The sequence below is a fragment of the Erpetoichthys calabaricus genome, chromosome 14 (genome assembly GCF_900747795.2).
Source record: "Erpetoichthys calabaricus chromosome 14, fErpCal1.3, whole genome shotgun sequence".
NCBI lineage: Eukaryota > Metazoa > Chordata > Cladistia > Polypteriformes > Polypteridae > Erpetoichthys > Erpetoichthys calabaricus.
The window spans coordinates 105,349,481-105,363,682 of NC_041407.2; the positions used below are offsets into that span (position 1 = coordinate 105,349,481).

At 41.0% G+C, this 14,202-nt stretch overlaps 3 protein-coding genes across 4 annotated transcripts in view; 1 reads left to right on the forward strand and 2 right to left on the reverse strand.

The window, feature by feature from the left end:
- Window positions 1-6,889, forward strand: part of samd14 (sterile alpha motif domain containing 14) — a 101,994-nt gene extending 95,105 nt beyond the window's left edge. For both annotated transcript variants that reach the window (XM_028819969.2, XM_051936403.1), the window contains one exon: window positions 6,081-6,889. In XM_028819969.2, coding sequence (XP_028675802.1) covers window positions 6,081-6,236 — 156 coding nt within the window. In that variant the 3' untranslated portion in view covers window positions 6,237-6,889. The remainder of the gene's footprint in view (window positions 1-6,080) is intronic.
- LOC114664509 (pyruvate dehydrogenase (acetyl-transferring) kinase isozyme 2, mitochondrial-like) overlaps window positions 1-14,202 on the reverse strand; it is a 905,310-nt gene that overhangs the window by 842,695 nt on the left and 48,413 nt on the right. The window lies entirely within an intron of this gene.
- The window catches only part of LOC127530166 (uncharacterized), a 341,522-nt gene that overhangs the window by 267,026 nt on the left and 60,294 nt on the right, over window positions 1-14,202 (reverse strand). The gene's annotated exons all lie outside the window — the stretch shown is intronic.

Genomic DNA, 14,202 nt, shown 5'->3' on the forward strand with positions numbered 1-14,202 from the left:
CAAAACAAACCCATCAGAGACAGAGCAGAAACACCTGGGGCTTCATGCATAATGCCGTGCGTAGAATTCACACTAAAACACGGCGTAAGGACTAAAGGGGAAATGTTCGTACGCACAAAAAAATCCACATGCATAAATCTGTGCGTACGTCAACTTCCACGTTCGTCCGCTCCATAAATCCCGGTCAGCATGAAAAGTAACGCATGTGCACACGCCTGCTGCCACTTCCCAAACTCCTCCCAGAATTACGCCTCTTTGAATATGCAAATCAATATGAATAACCCTTAAGCTCAGCGTGCTGTGAAAAGACAATGGCAAAAGCACGGGAGAAAATAGAAGAATTTCAGCGAATACCAAGGGGAGGCAAAGAAAAACATACTATTTGTTGGTTTAAACAGTGATATGATCAACAAAAGGAAGTTGATCGATTGACATAGCGTGTCTGAGAAACTCAAAAGCTCAAGTTCACAAAGGTGCACAGTGCCTGAAATAAAAAAGAAGTTGTCAGATATCAAAGTTGCCGAGAAAAGGCGAGTCGTAGCCCACCGTCTGAGTGTCATATGAAAGCTTATTAGGGTACAGAGAAAAAAAAAAGGCACACAGTAGGGGAAAAAGCTTGAAATGTCAACTTTAATCTCGAAATTTCCACTTTAATCATGTAGTTTATTTAGTCATTAAAGTAGAACATCATAAACTTCATCTGTAAAATCATTTAATTTACTAGTTTCTCAAATCCCATCGTAAATAAAGTAGCATATTACATGCTTTGTTTTGTATTTGATCTTCTATGTGCTCTGTGTGTGTGAATCACTACGTGCTTCTTAAACGGGCTTTCTCTTCCTCCGACAGGACAGAGAATCCATTACATTCGTGATATTACAGCTCTAGGAATAATTAAAATACTGAGATGTATACATGATATCATTCTCATGATGATAGGAGTTAAGGCATGTTATTAAACATGGGAACACGGTGGCGCAGTGATTGTTCATGTCTCACGCAAGATACTTGCTGCGCCATGTGCAACCTTCGATAAAATAATTTATTGTAGCAGTCCTGTCTCTTTCAAACGTACTAACCCCCAGTTCCTGTCCTTACCTTTCTTTCTCCAAATACCCAATCACCACACAATCAGCTCTGTAACAGACGTTAAGCCATCTGTAAGCTTAGAACGCCGATTCTTCAAAACTTTAAAGGAACATTGAAATATCTTCGTAGTACATGTTTAATTATTCTATCCGTCTATCCTTCCAGTGTCGCGTCAGCACCAGCAAGAATACAGCGCGAGGCAGGAACAATCCGTGAACAGAGCGCCAGATCCTCGCTAGCGATGCGGCACCTTTTCCGCAATTGTTTAATTATTAACCATATACATTATTTAAATGATATTAACATTTTATCTGTATAATGTGATAAACATATTTTGCTGCATTTCATCTTAAAAATGATATCATCATCATATGTAAATATGCGCTTTATAAAGTGGCTGAGGTTGTGCAATATGAAAACTGTATCGCAAGTTTACAGTGAGGTGATTGTACTTATAAGTACAGAAAGTTCTACAAGGAGCACTTGATGGACAGATTGAGTGCGTTTAGAGTTCTTGGGATGAAACTGTCTGTGAACCGCGAGGTCCATACAGGAAAGGCTCTGAATTGTTTGCCGTATGAGAGCACTTCAAATAAACAGCATGGCTGAGGCAGCGTGTGCTTGATGCTGTATACCGATAATTCTCTTTCTGATCAGCTGCTGTAGAGCTGTGATTCCCCACTCAGATACAGTGATATAAATACTCCGAGTGGTGCAGTGAGAGTAATATGGAAAAAGATGATCTGCTGTGGCAACACCTAACGGGAGCAGCTGAAAGAAGAAGAAGGTGCAGTGAGAGTAGCAATGCTAAAGCAGCTATGGTATTTGGAATAGTTTGACCATTCTGTGGACCATTATATTGTTACAGGTTAATTACAACCAGATGCATTAAACTAATAAACAATATGCAGTTAATTTCAGTGTATTTATAAAGCAGCAGGGATGTGGATCTAAAAAAGAAAGGGAAACTACACACGAACAGTAGCACTGCTTTGATGCTGGATGCCGCCAGTCTGCAAAACCGAGCGGAGAACTTACGTACTCCAGGGTTGGAGCTACCGTGGAAATGTGCATGGCTTTACGGCAAGTTTAGGTTTTATACATCATGATTTGAGCGTAGAAACTGGCGTACGCAACATTTTTGTGCATATGCACCGTTTATACATGAGAACCCTGGAGTGGTCAAGTCAACCCTTTTGTAGATTCTTAAAAAGAAAGAGCTCAGCAACTCCAAAAAGCCTGAACAACCACAGAAGACAACTGTGCTGGATGATCACAGAAGTTGACCTTGGTGAATCAGAACCCCTTCACGACATTCAGCCAAACTAAGACCACTCTCTGGGAGGTAGGCCTGTCATTGCCAAAGTCTACAATCAAGAAAAGACTTCATGAAAGTAAAGACAGAGAGTTTAACACAAGGTGCAAACCTACTGGTAAAATCACAAGCATAGGAAGGGCAGATTAGACTTTGCCATCTCTGGAACAATTATTGTTGGACAAATGAAACTGAGATAAATATGTGCCAGAATGTTGGAAAGAAAGAGTATGGAGAAGAGAAGAAATGGCTCATGATCTGATGAATACATCATCTGTGAAACATGGTGGAGGCAGAGCTATGGCCTGTTCATGCATGGCTGCCAATGTTAGTCAATCACTGGTGTTTATTGATGATGTGACTGCTGACAGAAGTAGCAGGATGAGTTCTGAAGTGTCCAGGGCGCCATACTGTCTGTTCAGAGTCAGACGAAGGCTGCAAAACTGACAGGACGACACTTCACAACACAGACGGACAACAAGCCAAAACATACTGCAACGGTAGACCAAGTGCTTAAAAACACAAAGAAGTGGAATATTCTTCAAGGGAGAAGTCGGTCAACTGACCTCAACCCAACTGGACATGTGGTTCACTTGCTGAAAACTAAACTGATGGCAGAAAGTCCAACAAACAAGCAGCACTTGAAGATGGCTGGCCTGGCAAAGACACCAGTGGGGTGGAAACTCAGCACTTGGAGATGGCTGTGGGTTCAGACCTCAGACAGGATTTTCAACCAAATATTAAAACTGATCTTTATATTTATGTTAGTTTGTCCAAAATACATCTGAGCCCCTGGAAATGTCGGGGGGTTGGGGGGGGAGTTTATGGGTGGTGGTGTCATGTATAAAAATGGCTCTCTTTTCTAAACAGCTCAGGCAATGTTTTTGTTAAACCTCTTAAATTAAAACTGCAAGTCTACACTTCAATCACGTTGATTTCTTCATTTCAAATCAATTGTGGTGGCGCACAGAGACACAAAATGGTGAAAATTGTGTCACTGTCCAAATACTTAATGGACCTGACTGTTATGATAGATGGCTGGTGCCCTTTCTCAGCTGGGAGGCAATCGTAAAGGAAGGACTGGGGGAGGAGTAGATATGTTCAGGGCACTGCCTCCCACCGGACTGCTAGATGGCAGCCCCCCATAGGTTGCAGCGGTGCTTCGGATTCACGCAGGGTTTCATAGGAGCTGGAGTGTGACGCAGCCCTGTTGGGTTCTGTGGGGACTGCCAGAGTGACCTACAGAGCCTTACCTTGAACCTCCATCACACCTGAGAATGATTCCAGGAAACACTAATGAGCCACCTGGAGAACTCCCAGGTGCAGCATAAAAAGGAGCCACCTCAGTTCACTCAGGTGGCCGGAGGGGGTTGAGAGAGAGAGAGAGACAGACAGAGTGAGGGAGAGAGACGGAGAGAGAGAGAGAGATGGACAGAGAGACAGAGAGAGAGACGGAGAGAGAGGGAGAGAAACAGACAGACGGACAGACAGATGGGCAGAGAGACAGACAGATGCAGACAGACAGACAGACAGAAAGAGAGAGAGACAGACAGAGAGGCACAGAAAGAGAGAGAGAGAGAGAGAGACGGACAGACAGACACAGAGAGAGACAGACAGACAGATATACAGACAGAGAGAGACAGACAGATGGACAGAGAGACAGACAGATGGATAGAGAGACAGACAGATGGAGAGGGAGAGAGAGACGGAGAGAGAGGGAGAGAAACAGACAGACGGACAGACAGACAGAAAGAGAGAGAGACAGACAGAGAGGCACAGAAAGAGAGAGAGAGAGAGACGGACAGACAAACGGACAGACAGACAGAGAGAGAGAGAGACAGACAGACAGATATACAGACAGAGACAGATGGACAGAGAGACAGACAGATGGACAGAGAGACAGACAGATGGAGAGAGACAGACGGACAGAAAGAGAGACAGACAGACAGAGAGGCACAGAAAGAGAGAGACAGACAGACAGACAGAGAGGCACAGAAAGAGACAGAGAGAGACAGACAGACAGACAGAGAGGCACAGAAAGAGAGACAGAGACGGACAGACAAACGGACAGACAGACAGACAGACAGACACAAAGAGAGAGACAGACAGACATATACAGACAGAGAGAGACAGACAGACAGATATACAGACAGATGGACAGAGAGACAGACAGATGGACAGAGAGACAGACAGATGGACAGAGAGACAGACAGATGGAGAGAGAGAGACAGACAGAGAGAGAGACACAGAGAGACAGACAGAGACATAGAGGCACAGAAAGAGACGGACAGAGACAGACAGACAGACAGACAGACAGACAGACAGACAGAGAGAGACAGACGGACGGAGAGAGAGAGACAGACGGACAGACAGACAGAGATGTAGCAGTGGAAGTGGAAGGTAAAGGCATCATGTGCTGTGTATTCTGCTGCGCTAGTTCTACTTGTGATGAAGTGGTGGGAATGAAAGGAAGGCGTTTCCCAAACCTAAATTAAACTTGTTTTGTGCTGGACTTGTACCTTGTGTCTGTTGTAGTAGTAATAATAATAATAATAATAATAATAATACATTTTATTTAATAGGCGCTTTTCTCAGCACTCAAGGTCACTTTACAATGAATTAAACAACAGTAATAAAGATAAAAAACAAACAGAGCAATAAAATCAAATAGCAATAAAGGTACAGAAGTTGTAACGAATATTGAAGGTGACTGTCTGTAACAGTGATAAACTCCTAATTGGTACAGTATGTCAGTTTGAAAAGAGGAAGTTTTAAATTGTGTTATTGAGTCCAGCTGATGGATATGAGAGGGAAGAGAAGGGGGGGCACCATGAGTGAGCGAACGCTCGAGCTCCCAGAGAACAAATTTGATGTGCGGTACAGAAAGTAAAGCTACAGATGAGGATCTGAGTGAGTGAAGTTGGGAGAGAAGAGGTGTGATATGTTCCATGGATTTAGAACAGGTTATTATCCTAGTAGTAGAATTTTGTGTAACTTGTAAGAGATGGATGTTTTTGGTGTATGCCAAATAGAATAGCATTACAATAAACTGTATGTGAAGTGACTTGAGGCATTAACCAATACTTCACTACTGTGTTGTGTAAGAGTAGGACGAAGTCTAGAAATGTTTCAGAGATGGAAGAGGGGAGTCCAAGAAACATTATAGGAAGAAAAAGAGAATGATGCCCAGGCTCTTAACCTGGGAAGAGATGATTATGATAGTGTTGTTATTCAAAATAGAAGAATGGTTAACCTTAACGAGTGTAAATTTCAAACCAATGAGGAGCCGCCTCTGTTTAATTGCTATTTAATTGATGGAGATTAGGAGTCATCCATGACTTTGTCTTGGAGACATGCCATAAGAGTATTTGGAGGGAGAGCAGAAGTTGTTTGTAGGTGTTTAGGGAACTAGTGCACCCCCTGTTGACCACAAGTGGCGTAGTCGACAGGATCTGAAGGGAAGAGAGACGAGGCATTTTTAGTACATCCCATTAACCTCTGATCCGGTATGCTACGTTCAGCCAGGCTCATTGACTCCTTCCCTCATGCTCGTGTGTGACGCCATATAAAGGAATTTAGGACTTTTCTTGCTCTTCATAGAGATAATGTTACTTAAAAGATGGTTGCCACATTGCTTCCCCTTCTAACCTGCCACCGTTCGCTTGTACCCGTACAGGCCCTGGGAGTGAACAACTCGGCTGATCGAAGTGTGCTGAAGCGACGGCTCAAGGAGATGCAGGCAGCAGTGGAGAAGGAGAAGAAGGCGTTGGACAAACTGGAGAGACAAAAGGAGAAACAGCGCAAAAGAGAGCTGGAGCAGAGAAGAAGCTAGAGGGTGGGTGCAGGGGAGACAGAGAAACCCCCTACCCCCAGCTCCCACAGTAGCCCACCCTCTGCACCTTTTCCAGATCCTCTTGGTGAGAATTCCCAGTCAGCGAGACAGAAGAAAAGCTACATGGGCATCAGTTTAAGAGCAGCTCGCTGACCTGGACCAAGAGGGTGCAGAATACGGGCGGCCATTTCCTGACAGAGATGTACGTGTGAATGGATTCCAGTGACGCTCCTACTTAGAAATGAATGTGTCGGGATGAGGCTAAGGCCATCATGACAAAGAAGCACAGATTTCACAGGTTGGAGGAGGAGGGGGAGAACATTGACCCGTCCAGGTTCTAGGGTGGTCCGGCTGTTTGGACTACCTCTGTGGCGGACCCTCAGATGTCTTCACAGTTCATCTCATTTAACCGCTCTCCTCGCTTGTATGCTTGACTTGCAGTTCATCTCCTCATTAAAAAGGATAAAATCAGACAGAAAAATGACAGGCCTGTGCTTTTTACTGCTCACGTGTTGAAAGTCTATTTTCATTTTTTATGAAGTAACCCCCTCGGCTCTGCTTGTAGTCACAAAAACAATTGACCTTCCGCGTTAAAGATGCAGGCCACCTCTGTTCTGGACACTTCAGGAGGGTCTTGAATCCCTTCGTGGAGTCAACGACAAACGAAAACGAGGAGGAGGAAATCGTACAAATTCGTTCCAAGCACACTTGCCAAAAACTCTCTATGAAATGATAACTTATGAATAAAGTCTATGATTACTTATGTTGGGCTAGAGCCTTTATCCAAGGCCACCTACACAATCTGAGACACAACTGGCTCCATTTCTTTTGTTCTTCCAGTTGGAGCTCAGACAGGTCAAGTGACTTACTTGTTCAGGGTCACACAGTGGTGTCAGAAGTGGGATTTGATCTCACAACCTCAGGGTTTGAAGTCCAAAGCCTTAAACACTTCACCAAACCACCGGGGAGAGAAGGCTGAAAAACGAATAATCTCTCAAAGGGGAACATTAGGCAGGAAACGGGAATAACCTACAACTTCTTCTTCTTTCGGCTGCTCCTTTTCCAGCAGGTCATCTTCTTCTTCCATATCTTCCTGTCCTCTGCATCTTGTTCTGTTACCCCCATCACCTGCATGTCCTCTCTTACCACATCCATAAACCTTCTCTTAGGCCAGCGTTTCTCAACCTTTAAGTATTTGCGACCCCAGTTTTCATAACCGTTTTAATCGCGCCCCCCCTAATGTTTTTCTTGAAACCCTAATAAAATGTATTCCTATATTTTTTGCTGCCGATACACCGCTACAAGTTTAAAATTCCCCTACGAATAGCGAAATTACGCTACATTCGTGCCCCCTTTTTTGTTACTTTTTGTTACCACAGATTGAGAACCGCTGTCTTAGGCCTTCCTCTTTTCCTCTTCCCTGGCAGCTCTATCCTTAGTACCCTTCTCCCAATATACCCAGCATGTCTCTTCTGCACATGTCCAAACCAACACAATCTCGCCTCTCTGACTTTTTCTCCCACCCATCCCACCTGAGCTGACCCTCTAATGTCCTCATTTCTAATCCTCTCCATCCTCGTCACACCCAATGCAAATCTTAGCATCTTTAACTCTGCCACCTCCAGCTCTGTCTCCTGTGCCACCTTCTCCAACCCATATAACACAGCTGGTCTCACTACCGTTCTGTAGACCTTCCCTTTCACTCTTGCTGATACCCGTCTGTCACAAATCACTCCTGACACTCTTCTCCACCCACTCCACCCTGCCTGCACTCTCTTCTTCACTTCTCTTCCACAATCCCCATTACTCTGTACTGTTGATCCCAAGTATTTAAACTCATCCACCTTCGCCAACTCTACTCCCTGCATCCTCACCATTCCACTGACCTCCCTCTCATTCACACACATGTATTCTGTTGTGGTGGTCCTACTTGACCTTCATTCCTCTCTTCTCTAAAGCATATCTCCACCTATCCAGGGTCTCCTCAACCTGCTCCCTACTCTCACTACAGATCACAATGTCATCAGCAAACATCACAGTCCACGAGAACTCCTGTCTAATCTCATCTGTCAACCTGTCCATCACCACTGGAGATAAGAAAGGGCTCAGAGCCGATCCCTGATGTAATCCCACCTCCGCCACTCCTACCGCAGACCTCACCACAGTCACACTTCCCTCGTACATGTCCTGTACAACTCTTACGTACTTGTCTGCCACTCCCGACTTCCTCATACAACACCACAACAAATAATAAATATGCATCCATCCAGTTTCCAACCCGCTGAATCTGAACACAGGGTCACGGGGGTCTGCTGGAGTCAATCCCAGCCAACACAGGGCACAAGGCAGGAACCAATCCCGGGCAGGGTGCCAACCCACCGCAGAATAAATATCCTAAAGAGGAATATAAAAAAAATACAAACTGCAAGATATCTCTCTATTATAAAATAAAATCTTGAGACGAGACTATTGCCAAGAGAATTTTTTCAAGTCCCGACCTCCTCTCACCCATTTCAGGTTAACGGCCCACGCCCGCGGTCCTCTCACCTCTCATTCATATGAATGCTTTTGTCAGATTCAGTTCCTGTGCTCTCAGCTCTTACACATTTTTACGCTTTCCTCACTTTAAGTTCCCAATAAAAGAAGACGTTTTACTGTATGTCCAAATATTATTGAAGACTTTATCAACAGAAGAAATGAGTACAAAAAATCCTAGCACGGAGAAACAATGAAGTCAAACAAATTAACGTGAAAATTGTCGATCGGTTACACAGCAAATTGGTTAAATGCGTATCAATAGACTCTGCTGAAACAGTTCGTGGTGATGGTGCAAAAGATAAAAACATTAACTTACAATATCACGTAGAATATCTACAACCATTAACATCGTCTGGTCTTCCACCACACGAATTACTGTTGAAAGAAGAATGTATCATAATGTAATTGCGTAATTGATGAGTGATGGGCTATGCAATGGGACAAGATTAGTTGTATTGAAAATTGGTCGAGCAATTCTGACAGGTAAAATTTTAACAGGCGACAAAAAAGGTAATGCAGCCCATCTAACATTAGACACCACAGGAGATCTCGATATGCCATTCGTATTTAAACATTTACAGTTTCCCGTTAGAACAGCTTTTGCTATGACAATTAACAAATCACAGGGACAAACATTCGAAAAAGTTGGTTTATTTATTAGAGAGAAAGCAACAAAATTCACTCACGGGCAGTTATACGTTACGTTGTCACGATGAAAGTCCATCCATCCATCCATTCTGCAATCTACAATGATCCCACCCCAGTTCCCCTTATGGCGATTATACAATAAAAACAAACTCAACAATAACAAACCACTAACATAAACCACAGGCGATGAAGTCCATGAAAAATGGCAACTGGTGAAATGAAATGATGGCGGTCGACATGCAACATAGGAAGGCAAACAAACAGGCAACTCCAGTCATGAAACACAAATGACCTTTTTTTTTCTTTTCTGTATAATTGTCCCTCTTTTAAATGTCGCGCTGGCCTCCTTGTCCCCAGCAGCCCCTGCACCCTCAGCAGACGTCCAATCAGAGCCACTGCACGGACTGCTGGGAGTTGAAGTTTCATTCCCCAGTAGCACCGCTACACAGTAATAAAAAGGCAGCTCCAGCCATGTGTGTTTCTTTTGTTTAAACATAAATGAACGGACTTATTGTGACATCTGACAAAAAGAATGACTGGATTCAGACCCCTGTAATTTCCGGACGCTTTATTGAGAGGTCGAGACCCAAACTCATCACAGAAGAAGCACTTTCTGAAACCCAGAAATGTAGATACAGTGGATTCAGGGTTTACTGAGACCCCTTTCTGTACACTTTATTGTCTTGAAGATTGGATTTGAAATGGATACATTTGCCATTTTTGCCCACCAATCTACACTTAATAACCCATAATGAAAAAGTGAATAATTGTTTGCAGAAAGGTTGGTAAATTAATTCAAAATAACAGCAAAACAAATCTGTCATTCACAGAAGTGTTCCAGATCCTTAATTCAGTACTTTGTAGAAGCCTCCTTAGCAGCAATTTCAGCTTCAAGTCTTCTTCAGTAAGTCTCTACAAGCTTTGCACGTCTTGATTTGGGTAGCTTATCCCATTCTTCCTGAAATATCCTCTCAAGTCCCATTAGCTTAGGTGGGAAGCGTCTATAAACGTCCATCTTCAGGTCTCTCCACAGATGTTCTATGAGGTTTAGGTCTGGGCTTTGGTGGGGCTACTCAAGGACACTCAGAGACTTGTCTTAGTGACACTCCAGACTTGTTTAAGCTCTATGCTTTGGACATTTGCCATGATGACAGGTGAGCTGTTGCCCCAGTCTGAGGGGGTGTGCACTCTGGAGAAGACTTTCTTCAAAGACGTCTCGATATTTGGCTCCATTGATCCTCCTTCAGTTCTGACCAGTCTCCTTGTTCCTGCACCACCATAGAAGGATCACCGTACTTCACTGTAGAGATGGCAATAGGCAGGAGATGAGTAGTGCCAGGTCTTCACCACACATAGTGGTTGGAGTTCTGCCCAAAGTGTTCCATTTTTGTCTCATCAGACCAGATAATACGTTTCTTATGCTCTTATAGTCCTTTACTTGTCATTTGAGCACTTCATCCTAAACGTCTGAAAGATGGAGTGCTTTGAGAGTGCTTCAATCTACACTCAATAACCCATGACAATGTGACAGTGTGAAAGTATATTTTCAGAAAGATTCATTTATTCATTTTCCAAAACTTTTCCAATCCCAAGGGGAAAGATCAACAGATAGGAAAGACACTATATAAGGTAGATAGATAGAAAGATATGAAAGGCACTAAATAAAAATAGATACATATAAAAGGCACTAAATAAAAATAGATAGATACATATAAAAGGCACTATATAATAGATAGATAGATAGATAGATAGATAGATAGATAGATATGAAAGGCACTATATAATAATGGATAGATAGATATGAAAGGCACTATATAATGATAGATACATAGATAGTATTGCAAGCAAGACACAAAAACATCGTAAAGGTTTGAGGCAGCCACCATCGGGACTGGAAGTGATGTCATCAATAGCACCAGAACCAGAAGAACTGGAAGTGTCATCAGAGGTTCCGGAACCAGCCTTGGTCTGCAAGGAATTGAGAAAGACAGTTAGTGCACCTTGCCACCCCCTGGTCTGACATGGAATTACTATTATTCAGGCCCAATTAGATAGACAGATAGATAGATAGATAGATAGATAGATAGATAGATAGATAGATAGATAGATATGAAAGGCACTATATAATGATAGATAGATAGATAGATATGAAAGGCACTAAATAAAAATAGATATATATAAAAGGCACTATATAATGATAGATAGATAGATAGATAGATAGATAGATAGATAGATAGATAGATATGAAAGGCACTATATAATGATTGATAGATAGATAGATAGATAGATATGAAAGGCACTATATAATGATTGATAGATAGATAGATAGATAGATAGATAGATAGATAGATAGATAGATAGATATGAAAGGCACTAAATAAAAATAGATATATATAAAAGGCACTATATAATGATAGATAGATAGATATGAAAGGCACTATATAATAGATAGATAGATAGATATGAAAGGCACTATATAATAGATATATAGATAGATAGATAGATAGATATGAAAGGCACTATATAATGATTGATAGATAGATAGATAGATAGATAGATAGATAGATATGAAAGGCACTAAATAAAAATATATATATATAAAAGGCACTATATAATGATAGATAGATAGATAGATAGATAGATAGATAGATAGATAGATAGATATGAAAGGCACTATATAATAGATAGATAGATAGATAGAAAGATAGATAGATAGATAGATAGATAGATAGATAGATAGATAGATAGATAGATAGATAGATGCACTCACTAAGCAAATTCTTAGGAGCACCATACTACTGTTGGTCCTCTTTTTTTTTCTTTAAAAACAGCCCCCGTTCTTAGTGGCATGGATTCCACAAAATGTTGGAAACATTGCCTTTAGATTCTGGTTCATATTAACTTGATGGTCTCACACATTAATTTTCCACTGCAACAGTCTTAGCAGTGAGGCCCAAACATCCTTTTCCCCAGCCACTCTTGCCAACTAAAACTGTGGGATCCTAAGGCATTCCCTAACCATGTTGAAGATATAATTCTGCTCCCCTAACCCTGGGTCTTCCCCAGGGTCTCCTCCCAGCTGGTCGTGCCTGCAAAATCTCTGCAGGGGGGTGTCCAGGGGGCATCCGTATCAGATGCCCAAAACACCTCAATTGGCTTCTCTTGATATGATGAGTCAGCAGCTCTACTCCGGACCTTGTCTGGATGTCAGTGCCTGCCACCCTTTCTTTAAGGTTGATAAGATTTTCAGAAAGAATTGCAAATGTATTAAAAATCAAAAAATTTAAATCTGTCATTCATATAAAGTACTTCCTTCCTTTTCCATATGACTGTGTCAGTAATTATAAAGGAAAAAGACAGAAGTGCTATCTATCTATCTATCTATCTATCTATCTATCTATCTATCTATCTATCTATCTATCTATCTATCTATCTATCTATCTATCTATCTATCTATTCAGTACTGAGCACTATATAAATGTAATGAATTATTATTATTATTATTATTATTATTATTATTATTATTATTATCTATCTACACTGAAAAAAGTTTAACATTAATGTTGTTCATTCAACCTAAATTTTCTTTTTCAAGCAACTTAAGATTAGTCATTAAGTGTCGTAGCTTGAAATATTTGGTTTCAGATCTCAATCAAAGTAAAAAAATGTGTTTGTACCAAAGTAAGTTATGGTGGAAGGAATAAACGTAAAAATCCTATTTCAGTTAACCAAATATTTCAGGTTGTTCGTGTGCTGTGTGGGAGGGCCGTTTGTATTTTCTTCCGGTTGAACTTTCCAGTGTGCCGACTTTCCAAAAAACAAGAACACTTTCCCGATTGGAGTGGACGTGGTGATACAGGTCTGGTCATTTTCAGCAGCTGACTTTTATAACGGAGGATTTCTGGTAAGTAACCCTGTTTCTCAACTGTTAATTTTAAGTATAAGAACTCATAATAAAACATACTTTCAAGAAAGCTGTAGAAACGTGTAATTTTTTTTTTTGTATATTTAAGATTTACACTGCAAAATGCTTGTGTATTTGCACTAGATTTTTAAATAAATGTAAAAATGTAAAAAGTACAGCAATGGAATGTGTTATGTTCATAATATTTCTAATAGCATAAAAACAGGTTTTGACCAATAAACCATTTTAAATTGTAACAACTTAAAAAATAGATTTACTTCAGTATAAAACAAGTGAATTGCACCCAATCACTCTAAATGATTTGCATCAACTTAAAAATTGTGGGATCAATAAGCTAAAAAGAATTATATTAGTTCAGATTGAAAATATTAAGTGTGAATCATTACCTTAATTGTTTTAAGCTGAATGGAGGTCATACTTTTTTCAGTCTATCTATCTATCTATCTATCTATCTATCTATCTATCTATCTATCTATCTATCTATCTATCTATCTATCTATCTATCTATCTATCTATCTATCTATCTATCTATCTATCTATCTATCTAATAAAAAATCCTGCAAGGCCCCCTAGCTTGACTAAAGATGAAGAGTAGTGTATTGTCTAGCACACCTGTTCCTGCTCATCACCTGCACCACCATATCATTCCATGACGCTTCATCGTGGGTTTGTTTTTCAGCAGCAGGGACTGGGAGACTTTGCAGAGATCGAGATAACAACAACAACAACAACATTTATTTCTATAGCACATTTTCATACAAAAAGTAGCTCAAAGTGCTTTACATAATGAAGAAAAGAAGAATAAAAGACAAATAAGAAATTAAAATAAGACAACCTTAGTTAACATAAAAAGGA